The sequence below is a fragment of the Dendroctonus ponderosae genome, unplaced genomic scaffold (assembly GCF_020466585.1).
Source record: "Dendroctonus ponderosae isolate FM_Combo_2020 unplaced genomic scaffold, Dpon_F_20191213v2 Dpon_F_20191213_6, whole genome shotgun sequence".
NCBI classification, from domain to species: Eukaryota; Metazoa; Arthropoda; class Insecta; order Coleoptera; family Curculionidae; genus Dendroctonus; species Dendroctonus ponderosae.
The window spans coordinates 466700-489996 of record NW_026018814.1 but is presented as its reverse complement, the minus strand read 5'-3'; the positions used below and the strand labels follow the sequence as shown (position 1 = coordinate 489996).

The 23297-nt window shown below is 37.4% G+C and overlaps 2 protein-coding genes and 3 long non-coding RNA genes across 5 annotated transcripts; 1 reads left to right on the top strand and 4 right to left on the bottom strand.

Moving 5' to 3' along the window:
* Positions 1-1626: 1626 nt before the first annotated feature.
* Positions 1627-16965, bottom strand: LOC109541893. Its single transcript, XR_002172380.2, has 2 exons — positions 16267-16965; positions 1627-2147 (listed from the first exon to the last, which is right to left on the bottom strand). It is a non-coding gene; the product is annotated as an uncharacterized LOC109541893 (long non-coding RNA).
* On the bottom strand, positions 8780-10799 carry LOC125504880. Its single transcript, XR_007281766.1, has 2 exons — positions 10194-10799; positions 8780-9310 (listed from the first exon to the last, which is right to left on the bottom strand). It is a non-coding gene; the product is annotated as an uncharacterized LOC125504880 (long non-coding RNA).
* Positions 13308-15643, top strand: LOC109541892 (cuticle protein 16.5). Its single transcript, XM_019910886.2, has 2 exons — positions 13308-13413; positions 14850-15643. The coding sequence occupies exons 1-2, from the start codon at positions 13402-13404 to the stop codon at positions 15534-15536; spliced, it is 699 nt and encodes a 232-aa protein (XP_019766445.1). The 5' UTR covers positions 13308-13401; the 3' UTR covers positions 15537-15643.
* Positions 16966-17481: 516 nt separating the features above from the next.
* Positions 17482-18069, bottom strand: LOC109541894. The gene is made up of 2 exons (XR_002172381.2): positions 17912-18069; positions 17482-17853 (listed from the first exon to the last, which is right to left on the bottom strand). It is a non-coding gene; the product is annotated as an uncharacterized LOC109541894 (long non-coding RNA).
* A 1213-nt stretch (positions 18070-19282) lies between these two features.
* On the bottom strand, positions 19283-23283 carry LOC109541896. The gene is made up of 2 exons (XM_019910890.2): positions 21418-23283; positions 19283-19792 (listed from the first exon to the last, which is right to left on the bottom strand). The coding sequence occupies exons 1-2, from the start codon at positions 21427-21429 to the stop codon at positions 19406-19408; spliced, it is 399 nt and encodes a 132-aa protein (XP_019766449.1). The 5' UTR covers positions 21430-23283; the 3' UTR covers positions 19283-19405.
* Between the last annotated feature and the right edge of the window lie 14 nt (positions 23284-23297).

Genomic DNA, 23297 nt, shown 5'->3' with positions numbered 1-23297 from the left:
TCCAGTAGAAGTTTGAAACTTTCACCATCTATAGCAGATGATTAGCTCTACAGATGCTGAAAGTCTTATTGAAATTGCCCCGAATTTAACTTTTTTCCGGTTGGTAAATGTTATTCTCAATTGCGCTGTATCTTTTTAAAATTCGCATCATCCAAACGAGCCCGAGAATAAATCTGATATTTTCCTATCTGTAGAAAACATTTAGCTGTATACAGGGTGACTCAAAATTGGCGCCATTCCTTTTAAGGGTATATAAAGAGTACAAGAAAAATATTTAAAAAAAAATTCTAAAATTTCAAGAAGATTTTAATAGTTGAAGATCGAATTTCAACTTTGTTATTAAGCATTATTTTTAAGAGGTCCCTCGTTTGATTGGAAGTACTTTAGCATTCGAAAATAAAAATTACGACCTTGTTGTCAAATTACTAAAATTTTTGATATTAARGAAGTACTCTTCTACAATTTTTTGATGAAAAGTCAACGCGGCAATGATGTTTTTTGTCATTAACAGAAGTGACAGGTAGACAGCCCTTGTCAATAATGTAAAATGTAARTCAACARCGAATTTGCGAATATGCGATTAGTCATGGGACTATWACATTGTTGCCATCCTTCTGATCTAGTTTTTTGCAAAAATCTGAGTTTTAAATAACATTTAATTTCTTTTACTACTTTCTCTGTACTCCCAAGACACTTCCAGAGGAATAACGCCAATTTTCAGTCACCCTGTATTTCCCCATCTGTTAAAACACAGGTTACTCTGTAGCTTCCAGTCCAAGTAAATGGATCACCCTGTATCTGCAAAACTAATTAACAAATACAGGGAGTTTTCTCAAATTAATTTTTTTCTTCCAGCATAAATGCGTATCGAGTGTTGTCGCATTATGTGCCCAAGCTATTAACAGTGTGGCAAATTTAAATGATTACATTTGCTTTAAAAATTAGATTGCACTATGATTGGCAAGCGTTGATTGACTCGCAAATTTAACATATCTGTGCAGAAAGCGCAATTCATGCCAATGAATAGAGTTTATATATTTTGCATTAAACTAGAAATTGCATGAAGAAAATATGTAGTTCTGATATTTCGCAAGCAATCGCGGCTTGCATCTTCAGAGGTGGCATTCAACCAGCAAATCCTTTGCTGTTTTTTACTTTATTGCAATTGTATTGAATTTTTAATTTCGAGTTTTCCCTTTTTTTACCCTCCCGTTCACGACAGAAATAATGTGAGAAAGTCCGCAACACTCTGTAACATCTGTGAACAATTCAATGAACTGGATAACACTTGAGTCAGCGCTTAAAACAGAACACTTTTCTCTAAACCACTAGAATGGCGAATGCTCTTATGCGAATCAATTACGACTGAATATTAATTTAAAACTACAAAAACAGAGTTCGCTAGTTGCAAAACCAGGGGCCCAAATGCATTTACATCATTCACGATTAATAGAAGAAAGCAACTTTTACATGCGAATCTCCGCAAAAAATCCACCTGATTTGCCACATTGGAGCTATTCTTCACAAGCAAAAATGTCCGAATAATTGACTAAGTCTGCAGGTTTAACTCTCTACAAAACAAAATATCCCACCCAAAAGAATAAACAATTTATTAAAAAAATTGAATTCACTCACTTTACTCTTTAATCAAATAATCAACTAGAAATACATGAATAAACTAAACCAAAGTTTCAATCGAACTGAAAATCCTTGTAATGTTCAAAAGCACCATCGAAATGTCCACTACCATAATCAAACCCGCCATAATGCTCATCCGCAGGTGGATAAAACGGAACAGCCGCATGAGGAACATGATGTGGATGGAATTCCACATGTTGAGCACAAGGAGGAGGATAAAGAGCCTGATGATGATGATGAAAATATACATCGGGTTCATGATGGAAGTACGGCTCCTGATGGTGATAATCCTGATAAGGGCCGAAGGAGTAACGAAAATGTTTGCCTTTGGGGTGTTTGGACTTTTTTCCTCCTCCAGTGAATAGCTGGCCGATTGGGTCGACAACACTTCCAGTAAATAAGCCCTTTAGGGCGTAATCCACAAATGGTTCCACCACGGTTTTGTAGATTTTATTCGGCCGCAGTTTATGGAAAGTAGCCGCCGATGCGGACACAAACGCAAGAAAGATCTGAAAATATTGGAATTTAAATCATTAACATCAGACCACAACTCGAATGAAACTGATCGAGTTTTCCGGACTTTAAGGGGGAAAACTCGCCACAAAATGGCTGAAAAGTTGACCTTTTGCGACTGTTGCTTAACAAATAATTTCCTTCGACTGCCTAAAGCCTTGGAAAAACCTCACCAGCTTCAAGCCAAATTCTGTTAACAAGCGAAATACTCACAAAAATTCTCATAGTGATTAGCAACACTTCAAAAAAATCTAGCTTATAAACACATTGTCGATGAACAGTAAAAAATGGATTGTTTGCTTGGCCAAAACTCAATTTCTTTTATATGGGTACCAACGTGCAATTTGCCCGCATCGGTTTCTAAACGTATTATTTTCCTTAAGTATTGAAATTAGCGGTCTTTTATGTAAAAAAAAATTAACAAATATCAAGTGGATAAACTTGTCACTTCCTCATACAAATCACTACCTAAGCTATTTTCTAGGCTCCTTTGAATTTGCCTAGTCGCATGAAAAGAGCGTCTAATTGCTTTCCCATGCAAGAATGGGCAAATGAAAGTCTTCTTCAGTACTTCAGTGACATTCTTAAAAAAAAAACTCTTGAAATTTCTATTCTCTTCTGCGCGATCTTTGAGTCCTGGTGAACCTTCAGTCGCAATGGTTTTAATTTATGCTTTAAAGCTCAATTTAGTTTTTTGCGAACGGGAGTTTTTGCTCAAATGCACAGTCTTTTTTGAAAATTGGCAACGTTCCATCCAGAGCACGCGCCAACTGAAAACTCGCACACCCTATAAAATACACTTTGCTCTAAAAGGGCTGGGAAATTTTTTCATATTTTTTAAATTTTCCGGAAAACTTTAAAAAGTCACGCACTCGACAGAAGAGATTTGCCTCCAAAACTCGTGATAGTTTCATTTTCTCTTTAAAATCTGAATCGCGCACGCCTTGTAGACGAACGAGTGAAAATCGCAATTTTCGCCCAAATGCACGCTCTTCTATAAAAATTTGTAACTTTGCATCTCGAGCAGACACGATTTGGAAACTTTCACATTTGATAGGATAAAATTGGCTCTGAAACTCCTGAGAATTTGATTTCAATTGCCTGAAAATCGGACTTCTGCGCGTTATGCAAATACAGGTACAGTAATGGGAGTTTTATTGCGTTCGGTTCTTCAGTGAGTAAAAAAGAAGATAAAACGGTTCATCGTAGCCACTAAAAATTGCTGCTGTTGGGTGGGAAAGAAGCTCCTCAGGTAGCCCTCCAAGGGAAGAGTTTGTAGCTTCACCGGAACACCCCTGAAAAGCAAGAAGTGACTGATGGCAATAACACCGATGGTAATTATCAATATGTGTTACTTGTCGCCCTCATTTGGCTATTAATGGCGTGAAATATATAAAGCTGCCATCAAATTATAGCTTTTTCCATTCCGCACACTGTTTATTTGAAACGTTTTTCGGCAAAATGCCGTGTTCGGTCACAATTAGGGTTTTTTGGGAGATTTTAAGACATTTTATTTTCGCTCTTGCGTGCCTCACGATAACTGAAAAAAAACTCAAAAAAGTGCTCAAATTGTAGCTTATGCCTTTCGTCACACTTTTTATTTCAAATATTTTTTGAAAAAAAGCCGTTTTTTGCCAAAATCGAGAATTGGCAGACCTACGTGTGGAAATAGAAGTTTTCGCTCAAATGCACTCTTCTTTCTCTCTCTCTTTTCTCAAATTCACCTTCTTTAAAAATTCGATTAAAAATTCAATTTTTAATCTCCAGCAGAAACCGTCGTGAAACTCGCAAGGCCTAGAGAGGACGCTTGGGTTTAAAAATTATTTTTTAGAGAAAGAGCTTAATTTGCGTCGCCTTAAAATCTAATTCGTCCTCGCTATGTAAATCACGTGTGATTTTCGCTCAAATATACGCTCTTTTTTAAAAAATCGCAACTTCCCATCCAGAGCTTGCACCATCTTGAAATTCGCACACCCTATAGAACACACTTCGTTCTACAAATTCTGAAAGGTTCATTTAAATCGTGTCAGAATCAAAAACTAAACATCGACGTTTGAAACATGAGAAGAAATAACACATCAGCTACAAGAAAAACGTAATAAACTTGAACAATATACCAACCATAAAGCTATAATTAAATTGACTCGATTGCCTCAGTGGTCGATTTTCCCATAACTGCCACCCATAACATTTAAAACCTATAGATGCATAAAAACCCACTGTTATTGTGGTCTAATGTAGATCAAGAGCGGCCGCATAAATTATTGCAGTCGAAGACGTTTTTTCCTGCAGACAACCATTGAAAGGAAGTTAATTAGAAAAAAATTAATAAATTACCGGCCTGTTACGTTATGCGGTTTAAATTGGCATGTAACCGCTCAGAACACGAAGATTTAATTTATATGAGGTGATTAAGCATGAATAATTTTACTGTCTTCAGCTGGATTGGGAAATTGAAATCTGCATACATTCCGGGATTAATTGGAAATGAGTTGGCATACCCACACATCAGAGAATAGCTGTTGCAACCTGTTTTTTTACTAAGTGTGCTTATTGAAATGTTGTTCAACACTACAATCCTTCGGTCCACGTTTCAATCCAAAGTCCTTAAATATTGAGCTGGTTCAACAAACCATTGCACTTAAAATTCGCAGAAAAACTTGCTGCCATTTCAGCCTGCACGTAAAACCGCATAATTGACCAATTAAGCGTATACAGTTAAATAGAAGGTTTGAAGATATAAACCTTAGAAATACAACGTTGTTGGTGCATAGTTAGCTGGTTAAATCATAGATTCATAAATCTACTATTCCGTATATTCCATATTGCTCGATTTATGTGGTCTAAAACAGCCCAGCCGGTTTCTTCTGGGCCATTAAGTTGGAAGCAGGTGTGTCACTATTCCTCGATCTAGTCTTAAGGGTATTACGTAATGGAGCAACGTTTACGTAGTGAGATTCTGCACATTTGATTGCACCAACAGTCGAATAACATGAATGTTCTTAATTCGTTTCGAAAAAAACGTCGCTGAATTAATGCGTTCAACTTGAAGAAAACGCCGCTAGTACGTTCAAAAGTCGCCTAAAATAGGCGTGAGAAGTATTCTTGTTCACGCTTATCAGCAGTTCTGCTTAAAAATTCATTAATTTTCCTGTTAAAACTGCACATTATGTTAATCGGAAGAATTCAAAGCTTCAAATTATTAGGCCACCGCCAATATAAGTCAGAAATATGTCAACACCGTCGTTCCGCTCTTTAACGTGATGCTTATTAACGTTACCGCTACTCGGACGTAAATAAGGGAACACGTTATCCTCTAATAACGTAAACGGTTATTTCTTTACTATGGCGCATGCTCAGAATAGCGGATAACGTAAAGCGTGTTGCAATTACGGGGCCCAAAACCTCCCTAGTATGGATTTGGTCCTGACGTTTCGGTAACACGCATGGATCCATTATTAGGATCCGGAAGTTATTAAAGAAACTTTAGAAGAAAGTAATCGACAAACCGTCGATGTTTTCGCCGTAAAATCAGTCAGAAGACAACGAATTATGCTGTTGGAAGAAGATCTACAAGTGAATAGCTACACAACACAACACCTGAGAGTTTCTAGGCGAAGTTGTGGAAGTTTCTATAGCAAGTTTCGCATTTTGTGCGTTTTGCATTACTTGAGTGGGTAGGAGTTTCAACGTGGCAAACGCCTCAGCAAAAGCCTCTGATTGCCTCAATTTGAGACTGAAACTTCCGGACAGCATACAGTATAGTTTCTGTTCAAAGCTGGTGAAACTTCCAGATTTTAGCGCGCCAAAGTTGAAAATTGTTTTTGAGTAAGTGGAAATATCAACGTTGCAACTTGCCTTTGAAAACTGTTTACTTGCCTCAATTTTGCGTCAATTTCTCTGAAACTTACATTAAGAAGAGCCTGGTTTAAGCGTTACTAAATTTAGACAGCTGAAGTTCCGGAAATTGCCTTTGAGTGAGAAGAATTTTTATTTTTTGCAAGTTCTCCACTCCCTCAAACGCAGCTGCTTGCCTGCTTTTTCCTGAATTTATGTAGTACTTTCAACGCGCAAAGAGTATAATTTGAGTTCAAACATAGAGAAACTGCATAAGCCGCTCGATTTAGCCGTGAAGAATTTTTGAATATTGCCCTTGAGTGAGAGGAGGTTTCAACTTTTCCACACTATCTGCTTCTCTGTAATTTTTTCAAACTGAAACTTCTACTGAAAACCCGAGTTTTTCACAAACCCGTCAAGAAAAAACCAAAAATTCCTGAGTCCGGCCCGCACTTGAAAAAGAGAAAATGGGCTGCTTTAAGTGAGGAAAAACTCACTTGTATAGGAAATTTCTGCGTGTTCCCAGAATTTGTTCGGATACTAAAGCGAAGCGGTTGGTCGTTGGACAACACGGATTTTTCAAAAACTCGCCAAGAAAAAACCAACAATTTTTCAACTTTGCCCATAATATAATTCGAAAGAGAAAGTCCGCGACTTTCAGTGGGAAAAACCCACTTTAATCGGAAGTTTATGAGAGTTTCTCCAGGATTTTTTGAGTTACCAAGGTGAGGCGATTGGCCGTTGGTAAACACGGATTTTTCAAAAATTTGTCAAGAAAAAACGAAAAATCCTCAAGACTGTCCATCATATCTCTCAAAAGAGGAACTCCGCAGCTTTAAGTGAGGAAAAGGAAAAACTCACTTTAATAGGAAATTTCTGCCATTCCAGAATGTTTTAATTTACTAAAGCGAGGCGAGGATTTTTGATGAATTTGGCAARAAAAAGCCGAAAATCCCACAATCCCGCTCATAATATYACTAGAAAGAGGAGAAAGGCTGCTTTAAGTGTGGAWAAACGCGCGTTAATGGRAAATTTCTGGGAGTTTCCAGAAACCCAGAACTACCACGCCACTAACGCCACGTAGTTAAAATAACCGGAGTTTTTSAAAATTACACTATTAAAAAAATMTGSTTGAATTTTCAGTCAAATGTAACTGAAGTTTCCACACAAGTAACTGAAMATTCAGATACTTGTTATTGAAAATACAAATGACTTTTAGTAAAAAAGCAGAAGAAGAATTAGGTTATTTTATATTGCCACTGTCATAAGCCTKTCTGGCATTTGTCACGTAACTGWCGAAAGAATAATAAATAATTCGTCCGWTSTAGTACGAACTGACAGATACCTGCAAATAGGTTAAGATCTGAAATCTTTTCAGTTSCATGTTATTGAATTTTGGATTTTCATTAAGAATACTGAAAATTCAATCAAAATGTACATTAATTTATTTTCAACAACCAAAAACTGAATTTTCAGTTACAAAAGTTACTGAAGAGTAACTGAATTTTCTACTCATTTTAAACAGTGTACCTTTGCGTTAGCGGGCATGTCAACTTAGGAAGTTTTCTTTCAAAAGTCTCTGCTTGCCTCCATGTTGGCTCAATTTCCAGGAAACTTCAGGAAAACTTCCAGTGTGTGCGAGAYTTAGWCTGAAMGGTGAGAATTTTTCAAAATTGCTTTTGAGTGGATGAAAATTTCAACGTTGCCATCTTCCCTTCAAAAATCCCTGTTCTCCCCATTTAGTAGTGAAATTTTCGGAAAGCAGAGAGTATAGTTTTTGCTCGAAAACTGGTGAAACTTTCGGGTTAGGCGCCGCAAAATTTGCACAACTYGATTTTTTTAAATTGCARAACCACGTTTCTGTTCATGACAGAACAATCATTCTAAAACCGCCAAATATTGCCCGAAAAGCCCTCAATRTTTCAATTYGCCGTTCAGAACCGACCATTTGATCTCCAWATAATTAATTTTTCTGATTAACCCTKGTAGWTTCATGCATTTATTAGACAATTCATTGCGTMAGACTCTGCAATCTCATCCATTAAAATTTCAAAAAATTACCAAAATTCCCACGAAAACCCCCACATTAATGGGCATATCGCATGGCAGAAATTGCGAAAACWAAACTGCACTTCACAGCCTGGGTGTGGCCCAAAACAGTGGTTGATTGCCGGCAAACCGATCACCGATAGGCGAAAGTTAGGCGAACAATTAAAAAATCTCACGATGCACACAATGTAAATCTAGATGTAGTGTTTTCAAAATCTCCATGAAACTTGACAGGCTTCGAGTTGCACGTGCTTCAGAAACAATGGATTATTTATTGAGTAATATGTGGGTTATGCTTCAATTTTTCACATTTCAAACGTGTTTGTTACCGGACTGTTGCCTACATAACTTGTTATGGATATTATTCGATGAGTTTACAAGGTCTAAAGAAAGTCTTTGATGGCCGACTTAGATGACGCACTATGGCAATTCATCGAAAGAATCTGGTTAAAAGCTCCCAACTTAAAAATTTGCTTGTTCTTGCAATTAGGTTTTTTTTTTATCTATGCACATCTGCATGCCTCAGAAGCAGGTGATTGGAAGCATCCGAATCCTTCTTGAGGAAAATCAAATCGTTTTTTCAAACTGGATCCTAATGGACGTCTTTTCAATGAACATGTTGGCTTAATGTTGTTTTTTCTTAATGTAAAGCACTGGCGATTTCAACATTGGAAGAAATCAAGACACACTTCCATTCCAAGATTGGCTTTATCGCATTAAATCGGCTTTGGCGGAATAAAACTGAATTTTTGTCGCCATTGATCAGCAGACTGGTCTAGTTCTGGCTAATGGCCCTGTTAGTTCATGCGAAATAGCGCCCATAAAAATGCCTGGTTTGTTTCAAAATCGCTGCGGTTGCAGGTGGAAAATAAATCTGATTCTATAGCATGGCCATCTATACAGAGTGTTGTCCCCGTTCTTAGTCATCGACAATTAAATGATCACTAATCGAGTTGAATGAACAGCCAATTAAAGCCGGATTGATCCACAATCTATCGGTAATATTGGTAGACAATTGTAGCCTTGCATGTTCTTAATCTTGATTCAGACAAGGAACTCAGCAATGACATAACAATTGCCGGTTTTAGTCGAGTTGAGATTTTATTTTTAGCAATCGTATGCGTACAGCCAAAACGAGGCCACTGAGACTATCTGTTTTGTGGACGGACAGGCCCCTTGGGCAAGCAAAAAACTTATGTAACTTTTCAGATTTTTCAATCGCTACATTTCTGTAAAAATTTCCAAAATTCCATCTGTGTCTTAAGTGAAAGACCTGAAAATGCAAGACTCAATTATAAAATCCCAGTCCAGTTTCAAAGCTGAAAGCTTAGAATCCATAGGCGGGGAACGCAAGACATGCCAGAATTTGCTTGTGATTTTCCGATTATTAGATTTAGATTAGTCGTCTTATTAGATTAGATTAGAGGAATGTCTTGGAATGAAGCAAAGATTCTACATTTTAGAGCACAGACTTTGCAAAAAATTTGAACCGAATCGACATTTTGAAGGGGAACATGCAAAGATGAAACTTTCTCTCACTACAAGGCAATTTTCAAAAATTGAGCATAATGAATTGAGCGGCGCATTCCTCCGTCTTGGAGCCGAACTTATGCGCTATGATTCCGGGAAGTTTCAATCAAATTGGAGTATTTGCTTGCTAGGTAGAAATTCCCGCAAAAGCAAAGGCAATTTTGAAAAATTGCCGCTATTTGAACCGCGTGGTGCCCAACCCGAAAGTTTCACCAGTTTTGGGCACAAACTATGCTCTCTACTTGTCGTAAGTTCCGCTTAAACTGGCAATAAAATGAGGTAAGCAAGTTTCGCTTAAACTGGGAATAAAATGAGGTAAGCAAAGCAGAGACTTTTGAATGGAAGTTTGCAAAGTTGAAATGCCCACGTTTGTTTCGCTGTCGAACCCAACTGGCACAGACTCCTAAAGTACGCTAATTTTTAGCAGCTGGTGCTCTCTACGATTGTCGGAAGTTCGACTGAAGTTGAGGGAAAATTGAGGGGAACAGTGCGTTTTGAACTGGATTGAAAAAATTCAAGTTTTCTCAAAATGTCTTAAATTTGACCATATTTTCAGCTCCCAGACGCAAAAAATGCATCGAACTGATTAAAAAACAAGCTAGAAGGTTCAGATAATACACACTTACCTTGGCCGCCCTGTAGAATGCTCTTGTTTTCCAATACAGCGGGTCTCAATTTGAAAACTTTCCACACTAAAATCCTGCCAACGATTTAAGTCGCAAAAATCGCCAACATTTCCTTTACAATCGCGAATTTTCTAGTTTAAAGTCACATTTTCGCGTCCTTCAATCCTTCGACACGCAATTTTAACAAATAAGACACTTTTTCCAAAACGAACGTGTAAAAATAGGTTAATTTAAAACTTCAATTGCAATAAATACTGCTTTATTGACAACGAATTTCAAAGTTGATGTGTTTGTTTTTACCCGTTGCCATGGTACATGTGTTGTATTCAAAGGGTCGACAAGCGATTGGTCGATCAGGTTTACGTGTTTCCGGAAACGCGCGTCATCAGAGGCGGTTTCTAGGCAACGAAGGTTGTTGATTTCTTCTAATCAGTGGCGAAGTACTGATTTTGTGCCGAAAATATTCCTTGTGGACGAAATTAATCATTGACGAATGGGTGTGAGGGAAATTTTGATTTTTGTCCGAAATATTTTTTCAAAATGTCTCAAATTTTACGTTTCGAACTCATTGAAAAGCATGGTAGAAATTTCCGATCCGAACTAATAGACATTTTCGGCACACTTTAAGCATTTTTTTAGCGTTCACGATCTTTAGCCGACGATTTCTTCCTCATTTTTGATCCAAACACTTTATAAATGCATATTTCTGAACTTCTTACGTCGAAATGAACAGTTTGGGCTCAAAAAACACACACAAATTTTGATTTGTGACCGAAATTTTTCTAAGGATGGAGGTCGATTTTTTGAAAAAATTAAAATTTTCTTCCCACTCACTCTAAAGCGGTTTTCGAAAATTTCCATTGACTAAAGTGAACGGTGCAAAATCCGGAAGTTTGCCGATTTTTAAGCAGAAACTCTATTCAGTGCTGGGCGGACGTGTTCGACTTAAATTGAGGAAAAAATGGGGCAAGCAGGAGCTTTTGCATGCTCGCCCTGCAAACCTCAAACGCCCACTCACTTAAAGGCAATTTTCAAAATTCCCACTGTCGATATTAAGTGTTTTTGGACCATCGGAAGTCGATAGGAATTGGGTCCTAACGTTTCGCTAGCACCCATGACTACCACCTTCAGGGCTGTGTCATCTGAAGCGAACAAACCTCGAAAAAAACAGTTTCATTAACCCGGCCCGAAATCCAAAAGTTTCTTCCAGGAAAGCCTGAACTTTTTCAACTGGTGCTTCGGAAGCGATTATTTCAAATTGAAGCAAAAAAACGCCAATTGATACACGATCCATTACGTCCATACCCAGAAAAAAAGAACTTTCTACTTAATATGCCAGTTCATAATACAGCTTCTCTCCTGCTCATATAATGTTGTGTATGTAATTTTTCATTTTCCGCATTATCAGCAAATTGTATCCAATGTGTGTGACACAATTAAAGGTATAATTCATTAGATCTCTGAGTTCCTGCTTTTGGGTTTACTGAACAGACGTGGCTTGAACGATTGCATCGGATAAGAAATTCGTTAACAAACTTAACAGCGAATGCAGGCAAGTGCAAGTCATTAAAAATCTTTTTACCTAATAATTAATTGAATTTTTGCGCAGTTTTGGCCTAAAAATGTACTTCGAAAGCCCCAAATGACTTGTTAACTGCAATCGGTCGAATGCTCTTAATCTTGAACACCTTAGCAATTATGAAACCAAATGTTTCACACACTTGAAAGAAGCCTGAAAATCAAGGCAAATTTTCCAGTGACCCAGTGAAGGATTCACAAAAGATATTTTTACGTAATTGAATAATAAAAGAGCTCATTGTTGCGTACAACGGTCAATGTTGCATTCACAAGCTGGTCAATTCTTCAATTGTTGCTAAAGTTGTAGGCAGTTGTTGTTCTGCACCGATCAAATCGATTCATTTATTTTTTAATGAAAAGTTTTCATCAATAAATTGATCAGCAGTTTTAAATTAGACGAGATCACTCAGATTTGGCTTCTGATTGTAAAACAAAGAGCTGAAAGGACAAAACCCCGAGTTGTTCACATTTCGGCCACTCAACATCGGGCCATTATGCAAGAAATGTTACCAACGATTTCAAAAAACAATTAACATCTCAATAAAATGAAACAGGCGGGTAAAAGTACACCAACCTTGTCTCAGGTTTTTGCCAAATAACTAAAAGAAACGGCCTTCCAACGTGGTAACATCCTGTAGAAGAAAATCGCTCGCAAAATTAATCACTTTGTTGAATCGATCTCGCCCATTTGCGCAATATCGGTTCAATCAAAACTTATTATTGCATAATTCGAATAATTTGGTTTTGAGATGACCTGCTGCTATTGAGTCTTCCATTCAATGCTGACGCCCTTCACTTCATTGGCGTCCAAAATCCAATAAGGTTTTTCGTCATTTAATATCATCAAAAAAAAACAACCGAAAAATTGGTTTTCTTGTCGATTTGAAGCTGATTTTGGCTTCAAACGCCAGAAAAACTCACCAGTTTCAATTGCAAAAATGATTAAAGGAATCGGGATTTTACCTTACTAAGCCCCAGTTTCAGTTCAAAGGTTTAAAAGATTATTTTTTAAATTTCATTGCTAGTTTTCAACTTATTACTCCAATGCGTCTAAATGCATTTCGCTTCCAATTTAAATATTATTTGGGGAAAAAATGCCTATTTAGATTATAATGTGGACAGAGAACAAGACGATTTTTCTTGGGGTCTTCACGGCGGAAAACCGAGTGGTTCGGTCTGAAAAATAGCAAAAATCATCTCCTAGTGATGGATAAAAGATATTGATTTAAGTCATTAACATGCCAAGACAGAGGAACTGCAGCAAAATCAAATATAGAGGACAAAAGACGCTGGTAAAATCAGAAAATATCAAACTTGCAAGTGAAATATAACTGTATTATTATGAACAGCTTAACTGCAAAAATTGACCCAGTTAATGAAAAGGCAATTTTTTCATCAGCACAAGAGCTTAATCATACTAAGCTGAACCGAACCTTGGCTGCGCCACTGGCCATGTACTGATATTCGAGTTTTAGCGATATTTTTCGTGATCGCATTAAGAAATTCAGCATATGTCATAAAAGTAAAGCACAGGAATTAAAAGGCGACTTGCCACCACTTTTGTTCATAATTATAAATAGTCAGCGAGGGAAGGAATCGGTATCAGTTGATTCAAACTACTTGCCTAAAAATGAAGTTCTTGGTAAGTACTGAGTAGCTGTTTTAGGTGCTGACCGTATATTTTTGGGCGGATTTTATCAGTATTCATACGCTTAAATTTTAGTGGATTTTTCTATCTACCGACTTTTAAACAGTTTTTTTTGTGTCAAACTGGATGCCCAAAACATTTTTTTGTATTAATACTTCTCACTCTTTCATATTTTCTGTCCTCCAACATTATTTACTTCAGTCTTGAAAACGAAATAACTTTAAAAAATCGCCCAACATTGGTTTATTTGGCGGGATCGAAAGGGTGTAAAGTTAATGCAATTTTCTTAATTTTCAATAATTCCTGGCCATTCTGAGCATTGATTTTTCATTAAAGTGTTTAAACTCTTTGCTGTTTTTCATATTTCAACATTTTCTACTTCCGTTCTTAAAGCAAGCCAATAACTTATTCAACATTAGATTATTCGCAAAAATTGAAAAAGTGCAAAATCAATGTAAATTCGCAATTATGTCTTAATTTTCAACAATTTCTGTCAATCTCTTGGTTTTTCCATAAAATATTAATCTCTGGTTATAATTTCTTATGTTCGAACATTGTTTGCTTCAGTTCTTAGACAAGATTGAAAAAAGCGCAAAATCAATGCAATTTCGCAATTGTGCTCTAATTTTCAATAATTCCTCACAATCTCTGAACATGAATTTTTCATTAAAATATTAGTCATTTATGTATTCCATCGGCTTTATCAGGAAAAAGTGATGAATTGGGTCTAATTTTACGGACACTTTAAATTAATTTCCCCAACTAATAAATGTGTGACAAAAAATGGTTACACAAAGCAAGCTTTAATTTTCTCTGTCTATTCTTAGCATTTAGTCATAGTTTTCTTGGTGCGATTGTTTAAATATTTTCCTGACTATCAGACTATGAAGGCTCTCACGGCCGGTCAAATCAAATATAGAAATGATTTTCAATTCTTCCTGACGTTTCGTCCACAACTGCGGTGGACATTATCAAAGACGATGAGGCAGTGGGCGAAGTGATCTCCCGTGCTTACCGACTAAGACGGAACTGTCTTACGTCACAAACGTCAGACTTTCCGACTAAGACGGAACTGTCTGACGTTTGTGACGTAAGACAGTTCCGTCTTAGTCGGTAAGCACGGGAGATCACTTCGAAATAAGAAATTCCCATGGACCACRGCTTCAAAGCCCGAAAAACAYTTCTATATGTGATTTTCCTGATTGTACTTATGTTTCAAAATTGATTTAACGCAGAAATTTTCSATACATTTTTATTTTTAAATATTGCACACATTCAGGAATAATAAAATGAAAATGATAGACAGTGAAGTGGACTAATAGAAGCCAACAATCAACCATTTACCACTGAAACACCAAAAATATACTATGCAAAAAAATAAAAAAACTTCGGTCAAAACCCACTAACGACTTTTTTATTTCAATTTGCAGATTGTGTTTGTTGCTGTTTTGGCCGTAAGCGCCGCTGCCAAAAAGGAAGAAGGCGAAGAAAAGAAGCAAACCAAGCGCGGTCTTTTAGATCTTGGATACGGATACGGCCAAGAATCCCTTCTGGGCTCCTCCTATGAGCTCTCCTCGCCCTTGTTGAAGTCCTATGGAGCTCCAGCTCCACTCATCAAGAGCTACGGCGCCCCAGCTCTGAGCTACGCAGCCCCAGCTTTGAGCTACGCATCTCCAGCTCTGTCCATCGCAGCTCACGCTCCAGCAATCAGCTACGCCGCTCCCTCTCCCGTCTACACCAAAAGCATTGTAGCTCCAGCGCTGAGCTACTCCGCCCCTGCTCCCATCTACGCCAAAAGCTTGGCAGCGCCTGCCATCAGCTACGCAGCACCGGCTTTGAGCTACGCAGCGCCCGCTCCGATCTACAAGAGCTACGCCGCGCCCGCTCTGAGCTACTCAGCGCCCGCTCTGAGCTACTCAGCGCCCGCTTTGAGCTACTCAGCGCCAGTTTTGGCCAAGAGCTACGCAGCTCCTGCTCTCAGCTACGCCGCCCCTGCTTTGAGCTACTCATCTCCAGTGCTGTCCAAGACTTTGAGCTACAGCGCACCAGCTCCCATTTACGCTAAGAGCTACGGAGCTCCTCTGAGTCTAGGATATGGAGATGCTAAGCTCTGGTGAATTGATTGATAGGAATATTGCATCATAGATATATAAGGAAACTCTGTGTAACGGCCGGTTATTTATTTGTAATGTGATATTAAATAAACTTGATAGGAAATGAAGAATTTCGTGGGTTTTTTTCGATGATAAAGAGCTGGAGTTTGCGGTTTTACTGTCTAAAGAGCGATTTTTTTGAAACTTTTCTTTTGGGTAAACTGGAACATTTTTCCGCTCACAAAGCCCTGTTGACTCGAACTGTTCCAAAAATCTGAAGCTTAAATCAAAAGGCAAGATTTTCAATGAAATGCCAAAAAGTTAGGGAATTTTTTTATGTTTTGAAGCGCAAGTTTGGTGCTTTTTTTGTGAATTTTTAGTTTCGCGCTCTCTATTCGCCATTTTTGAAACATTTTTTCATCAGATTTATTCATGAACTTTGTGTGGATTTTGTATTAAAAACTTTAACTTAGTAAGTCAATGGAAAAGAAGGTATGAATAGGAGGAATTGGCATTTGGGCAACAAAACCCTTTATTTTCTGGCAAAAACTTGAGGAAAAACCGAGTTACTAATTTGCAGTTTCCCCCTTTTTTGTCTGCGACTGCTACTAAAGGTTTTTATGTACAATAATACACTATACAGGGTGGACAAAGTCCCAGTAGTCCGATGCCCTGGATAGTGTGGGATTCTTACCAACTAAAAAACGCCGGTTTTTAAAGTATACATTTTCGGGAGTTAAGCTTTGAAACTTACCGAAACTTTGCGACAAATTCTCTCCATATTAGCATCTGTACAACTTTCCTGGCATTATACAGAAGAAAACCCCAAGAACAAAAGCCATGCAACATAAACAAAGCATGCCGAATAGAACCCAACACAAACTAAAAACACGCTACAAACTAAGAACTAACAACAATCGAACACAGTCACGCATTCGATATCAAACCACAAATCACAAAACTCAATAAACTCAAACAAAAAATAGATAAATTAATATTTATCTTTGTAGCAAACCAGAAAGTCAAACGCATGTCAATCGTCAAAATAAGGCATAAGTAAGGTTAAAGATTGCCGCAAGCAGCGTTGCCGCTAACTATTAACTCCCAATTAGTCAACACCATGTGTGGTTTTTCCTCAATGGATCAGATAACGAAACCAAATCACTATTTTGGCATTACATGCTATAAATGTTACAACATGGCAACATAAGCTTTGGGATAATTCAACAAACATTGCAAAGAAAGAGACCGAAAGCTCTGAGAGAGAAAAACTCTGCTGGTTCATTTAAAACTTCAATTGGAATAAATACGGCTTTCAAAGTTGATGTGTTTGTATTTACTCGTTGCCATGGTACACATCTTGTATTCAAAGAGTCGACAAGCGATTGGTCGATCAGGTTTATGTGTATCCGGAAACACGTCACCAGGGATGGTTTCCAGGCAACGAAGGTTGTTGATTTCTTCGAAAGTGGAAAAGTACTGATTAAAAGTGGAGAAATTGACGAATGGGTGTGTGAAATTTTGATTTTTGGCCAAATTTTTCCAAGGGTGGGGGTCGAGTTTTTGAAAAAATGTAAATGTTCCCAAAATGTGCGCCAGAAAAGTAAGAAAATGTACGGAGTGTCTCAAAAAACGTTCCTGATAAGCTCGTGTTTTTTAACTAAAACACCCACAACAACACTGTAAGTTTAAGCACTGCCAAAAACTATGAATGAATCATATTTAATTCAACTTTTGAACAGCGCTAATGCTATTAAAATGTACAGGGTGTTTCATAAAAAAAATTCTTGCAACTTTTTTGAAAACCCGTATTTTTCTACTCATGTGACGTACGGTTCACGGATGATTATCGATTAAAAATGTGTTAAATTTTACAGATTGGCGAAACTTTACCATTTAAACCAAACCCATTAAAAGCACAGATTTTGCCATCTAACTCATAAGATTGGATTTCGCAATGAAAATCAGATGAATTTTTACAATTATTATTCCCAATCACTGCCTATACAGCATCGATCAACTGTAAGATCGCTATCTTAATTTACACTTTTCGTGTCAAAATCTACAGCGCTTAATCTCAAAGGCTTAACGTAACACTTTGCTGGGTATAATCAGTGATTTATTTGCAATATTGGCTCGAAATTGCGGGAAAATGTCTTTTGGAGTAAGAGAAGGTCTGAAAAAGGAGTGGAGGAAAATTCAACATTCACTTTGGCAAAAAATGTTTTTGGCATTATAAGCATCCAAATCCTCGTATGTAGATACAAGTGGGGCAACATTTCCGGGTCTCAATTTCCTCGTCAATAAGATCCTCGTTGATGATTTGTAATCTTCCTGATGGCTGCAAGAAAAAAATTGAAAATCCATTGAAAGAAAAAATATTTGAGAAAATAATGTACCGGAAAATGGGCAAGAAATGCAAACACAAGACGCAAACGAATGTAAATGATATATGAAATGTCTACCTTATGAACAAATGATAGTCTTCAACAAATAACTGATAAGCCAATAATATGGCAAAACACTTGATAAGCGGCAATTTATCATTAAAACAATGCATTAAAGGTATTTAACGGCAATCTAAAGTGTAAAAGGTAATTAAGTGAAATTCGAAAAACTCGTACTTACTTGATAGGAAAAAAGCAAATCTGCCTTATATTCCTTTTGAGTTATAATCGCTGAATCCTCCTCAATTCCGAACAGCAGAAAAATGACTAACATGGCCAGAAAACTCCTAGTTGAATAGATCATTTTGGAATCTTCCTTGCAAGGGTGTTAAAAAGTTGGTTTTTCGCAACTTTTTTCCCGAAATATTTCGATATCCAGCGGTAATTCGAATTCGAGTCGCACTATTGAGTATAAATTGCTTGTTTTATCGTGTCTATCGCAATTGAATTTTATGATTAAGAGATAATAAGGAATCAGACACATTTCAGCCAATAGACGTACTTTAGTTTCAGTACTCGATGAGCAAGTTTTTCGGATAGAATTTGCTGGAAAAACTCGCCGTTTTCAATTTAGTTGCTTGAGTTGGTTCACCCTGTAGGCACAGGGGAAGTACGTATTTACTATAAAATGTTAAATTGATCTAAATTATCAAATTGATTTTTTTTCTCCACGGATGCAAACTGGGATGTAAACGAAACTTGAAAAATAACGCCGAAACTTGATTCAAACAATTTAAAAATTGTTGAGGAAATTATTAAATAAAATATGCAATAAAAAGTTCTAAAAAATCGGCTGTAGAATGCTGCTGTAAAAACGCTTTTGGCAACCAAGAGTTTTTTAGATTTTTGTTGCAAAAATGTTTGTCCTGCAGTCAGTCAAAATCTTCCTTGAAATTTATTTTTTTAAAGATTTTTTTGAAAGATTTTTGAATGTTGCAATTTTTGCGATCTACTCAAATTCTTTTTCGCTGAAAGCTGAGAGGAAATTTTGCAATTAATCCGAGACAAGTTTTCATTTTACTAAACTGGCACTGCTCAAGACCTCTGATGGTAGACCACAAAAATCTTGGAAAAAAATGAAAAATTTGTATGGACAGTTTTTCAATCTGCGATTTTTTTGATCTGTTCAAATACGATTTTGCGTTGAAAATTGAAAATAGAATTAGCAACTAATCCAAGTCTGGTTTTCTTTTTACACAATTAGCACTGCTAAAATGCTGGACGCAAAAATAAGTTTCGGAAAAAAAACGAAAAATTTAACAAAATGCTCTTCTCATCAGCAAAAAGCTGCTTCATAGTCACGCAGTTAAAAAAAGGCAAAAATGTCTCAAATAATATATTTCCTAAGATCATCACAAATAACACAAAACACTGAACAAAGTATTTACAAACGACCAGAAGAAAACAAGCTTAGCTACATATGAAGGTTGCAGTTTTTTAACAAATTTACCAGCCATGACCATAAGCCAACTTCGGTCCGTAGCTGAGAAGAGGAGCTGATGCAATTAGGGGCTTGCCATAAATAGGAGCCGAGTTATAAATAGGGCCGGACAAGATGGATTTTCCATAGATGTGAGGGCCAATTCCTCTGGCAATCAACGGCCCAGTAATAAGAGGGGCGTAATTGTTGATCAATGGTACTGGAGGAGCTTCGAACACTCGGGTTACAACTGGAGCGGTGTGGATGATTGGGGTGGAGTAGCTCTTAGCCAAAAGAGGTCCTCCAATTAGAGCTGGGGAGTGTTCCAAGCCCAAGATGCCTCTCTTTTGCTTCACTGATGCCTCTTCTGCTGGCAGAGCAGCAGCCAGAGCCAGGAGAGCAGCACTGATGATCTGGAATCAATGTGTTAATTACCACTTGAAGTTAAAGACCCTTTAATGTGTGTTCTTATAGGTCGAACTGCATCAAAATTGTTACTTTATTTACGATAATAGCCCTAATCGGACACCCTGCATTGCAGTTTCACAAGAAGACAACTGTGTAAGGAATTCTAGATGTAATGCGTAATGTAAAATTACCAAAATGGGATCGGTATTACCACAGCTGAAGGAATGAGTTAAGTATGTTTAATTAATGGCTGGCGTCTTGCCTTAAGCGCGATAATGTTTCAAAAAAGCTGGCTTGGTATGCGGGTTTTTTCAGTCCGGTACTGATTTAAGCCAAGATTGCGCGAATGGTGCAATGGAAACTGCAGGCGCATTTATCACGAGGTTCTACTATGAATTATTCAGCCTTTAAACCACTCTTGGTAAGCCAAATAGCGCTTTTTGAATGTGATCGAAATTGAAATCCCGATCTAATTTAACTAAGAAAACTCATTTCTGCTTGTTTTTTAAACAAGAAAAATGCATCAAAGAACAGCGAACTGTTAGGAAAGTTAGGCTTTCGCGGCCTGACGTTTCGCAAGCACTAGTGATTTACATCTTCAGAAGTTTGGATCAAACGCGTCTTAGTTCAAATTTTACTTAGGTCAATTTGGTCTTTGGACCAATTGTCCAAAGAATGACTGCCAAAACAACTACTCATAGAAAAAATACTGAAAATCTTCCAATAGGGCGCACCAAATGAAAATTTCAGTTGCGAATTTTGGTTTATAACCGGCGAAAATTGGCTTATAGGCCTGCCCATCACCACGCGGTTTAGTCGTTTTGGGCCTACTATGAGGCTGTTCGCTCACCGGCCGTGGATTTTTCGACCCCAACTTCGCAAAAAAAACGTAAATTCGCACAGTTGCGAGTGCCACCTGAAGTGAACACTGCTCTGGGGACTTTGGCTAGAGGTGCTGGCGAAACGTCGGGACAAAAGTCTTATAGACCCGGTCTAATAACGCCCAAAATTAAATGTTAAAAGTTAAATGATCAATGTTTGCAGACAGAACAGATGTGAAGATGCTAGACACTCATGCTAACGAAACGTTTAGTGAAATTGTGGAGTTTTTTGGGCAATTAGGCGTCTTTTGTCGCTACGTTTAAAGCAGTATTTGAGTTGAAAAGTGGTTGGTTAAGCGATGAGCAAGGTTTGAAACATGATTTGTGTGAAGATGAGTGGTCGAATTTTCTAATGCTTCTAAATTGTAATAAAATAAAATTGAATAAAAGTCCCTAAAACAGCAATTAAAAGCATTTCAGGCTTAGTAACTCGTCTTTATTGCTAATTAATTTGAAGATTCGTGACTGGAAAGTGGGCAGCATGCAACAAACGGCAATAAAACATAACTGTTGCATGTGAATATTTTCGAACGCGCTTCTAGCGTTACGAGGTTGAAAAAGTCTAATTTATTTAAAACAAAATAAATAGTCTTCGTCGCAAGAAACACTTTTGTTTCGACTTTGATCAGAACTGAAAAATTTCGCAACGTTTTGGACGAATTTTCCATAGATTCCTCTAACTCAAACTTGAATAAAAATCACTCAAAGACTCAAAGAATCAAGCAAAAATTAATAAAATGAAAACTTACCAAAATTTTCATGTTGATTTCGATATTTCCAAAAAAATCGACTATTGACTGACAAAATGGCACAACTGAACCGAACTGATTCGAGGGATAAGCTGGATATCGAATGGTTGATTCCAAGTGGTGTTAAGCCAATTTATATACCGTACATGGTAGGGTAACGCAACGTCGCTTTGTAAAGAGATACATTTTTTCTTCATAAAACTAGATTTTCTGCAACGAATATAAGACAACGGATTGATGACGTGTTCGTTTTTAGTGCGGCGGCAAATGGCCAAACGGCAATGTTGGCATGTTTAAGCGAAAGCAAACATGCTTCAATGCTTGCAGTTTCATATAGTCATCGTTATCGATTAAGATTGACATTTTTTCCAAGTGCCTTCGGAATAAGAAACTTTGCTCGAAATTGGCCCAGTAATAAAATTACCTTTTTTCGCTGTTCATAATTTAATTGGCTATTTATTTACTGAAATTTCCATCCCAGAACGCTTTTTAAATATCCGGAAAAAGCGCCAAAAGTTAAGCCCCAACTTTTAACCAGTAACATAAACATTGCGGTGTTTCATAACATAAGATCATGCATTACATCCACTTGATGGCATTGTATACGTCGGTATACCGAGTGTTTTAAATTTGTCGTCTACTTTTACTTCTCTGTATCAAACTGCGATTCTATCGATAAGTCTATGTGCCCATAATGCAATTATCTACCAGGCCGCAGTGCCTACCTCGTAATAATAAGTCTTAAAATTTCGTTATTAATGATTTTAGTAGGTTTTGTTGCTGATTTTTTTGTGTCCAGCTATGTAGAAAATTAACCGACGGCAAAATAGCGCTAAGTCATTTAAAGCAGGCAATTAAAATTCCACGTAATTATTCCAGTTTTTGTATTGGCTTCAACATGCTACCGAATTGTTTAAATCAGGGGGCTTTTTGGGCTTTTTGCTAAATTTACTATTGCAGCTCTGGCAGCATGCAAAGAGCGATTTATTGTTAATTCTGTTTGTATTTGCAGCATATTTTCCTGAAGCATTTTCTTTGTTTCAATATTACTAGCAACTTCGACAATAGTTTTTCTGTATTGTTCATTATTATCAAAAGAGTTTGGCTTTCGCCAGCATTTCTTAAAACTAGTGGATTGAAAACTAGTGAAATTATCAGGAATTGCCGCTATCAATGCTGCAAAGTGCAATTTGGTCGTGCATTTTTCTGATTTTTTGCGAATTTTTAACCAGGATAGTGTTCTTGTGACTTTGCGTGAAACTCTGCGCAAAGTGAATTTTAATTGCTTTTTTCGAGCAAACTGAATAAGCTGGAAACCTGCTTGCTGTACCATTAGATAGCGCAAAAATGCCTCTGTTTGTGCTGCAAAACGCAGTTCGGTTCGCACGTTTTTCGGATTTTTTGCAATTTTTTAGGCACGCGATTGCATATTTAACTTGCCGCGAAAATCCTTGCAAAAGTGATTTTCAATCATTTTTTCCGGGCAAACCAATTGAGATTAAAAAGTGTTTGTGCCTCCACTGCTCCTATCCTTTGCGGGGTTCCTATAAACCCCGCAAAGTGGAGTTCAGTGGCGCGTTTTCAAATTTTTGTGTGAATTTTTAGTCAGGCGAGTGCAGTTGTGATTTTGCCCAAATCTTTTTGCAAAATCGTTTTTATCATTTTTTTTCGAGAAGCTCGAATGAGTTGGCAAAGTTGCTGTTGCACCATTATATAGCGCTTACTTGCCTCTATCAGCGACGCAAAGACCGGTTCAGCAGCGCGTTTTCCCGATTTTTTGCAAATTTTTAGTCGGGCAAGTGCACTTGTGATTTCCCGCGAAACCACTTGCAACGCGATTTTCAATAATTTTTCCCCAGCAAACCCAGTAAGCTGAAACA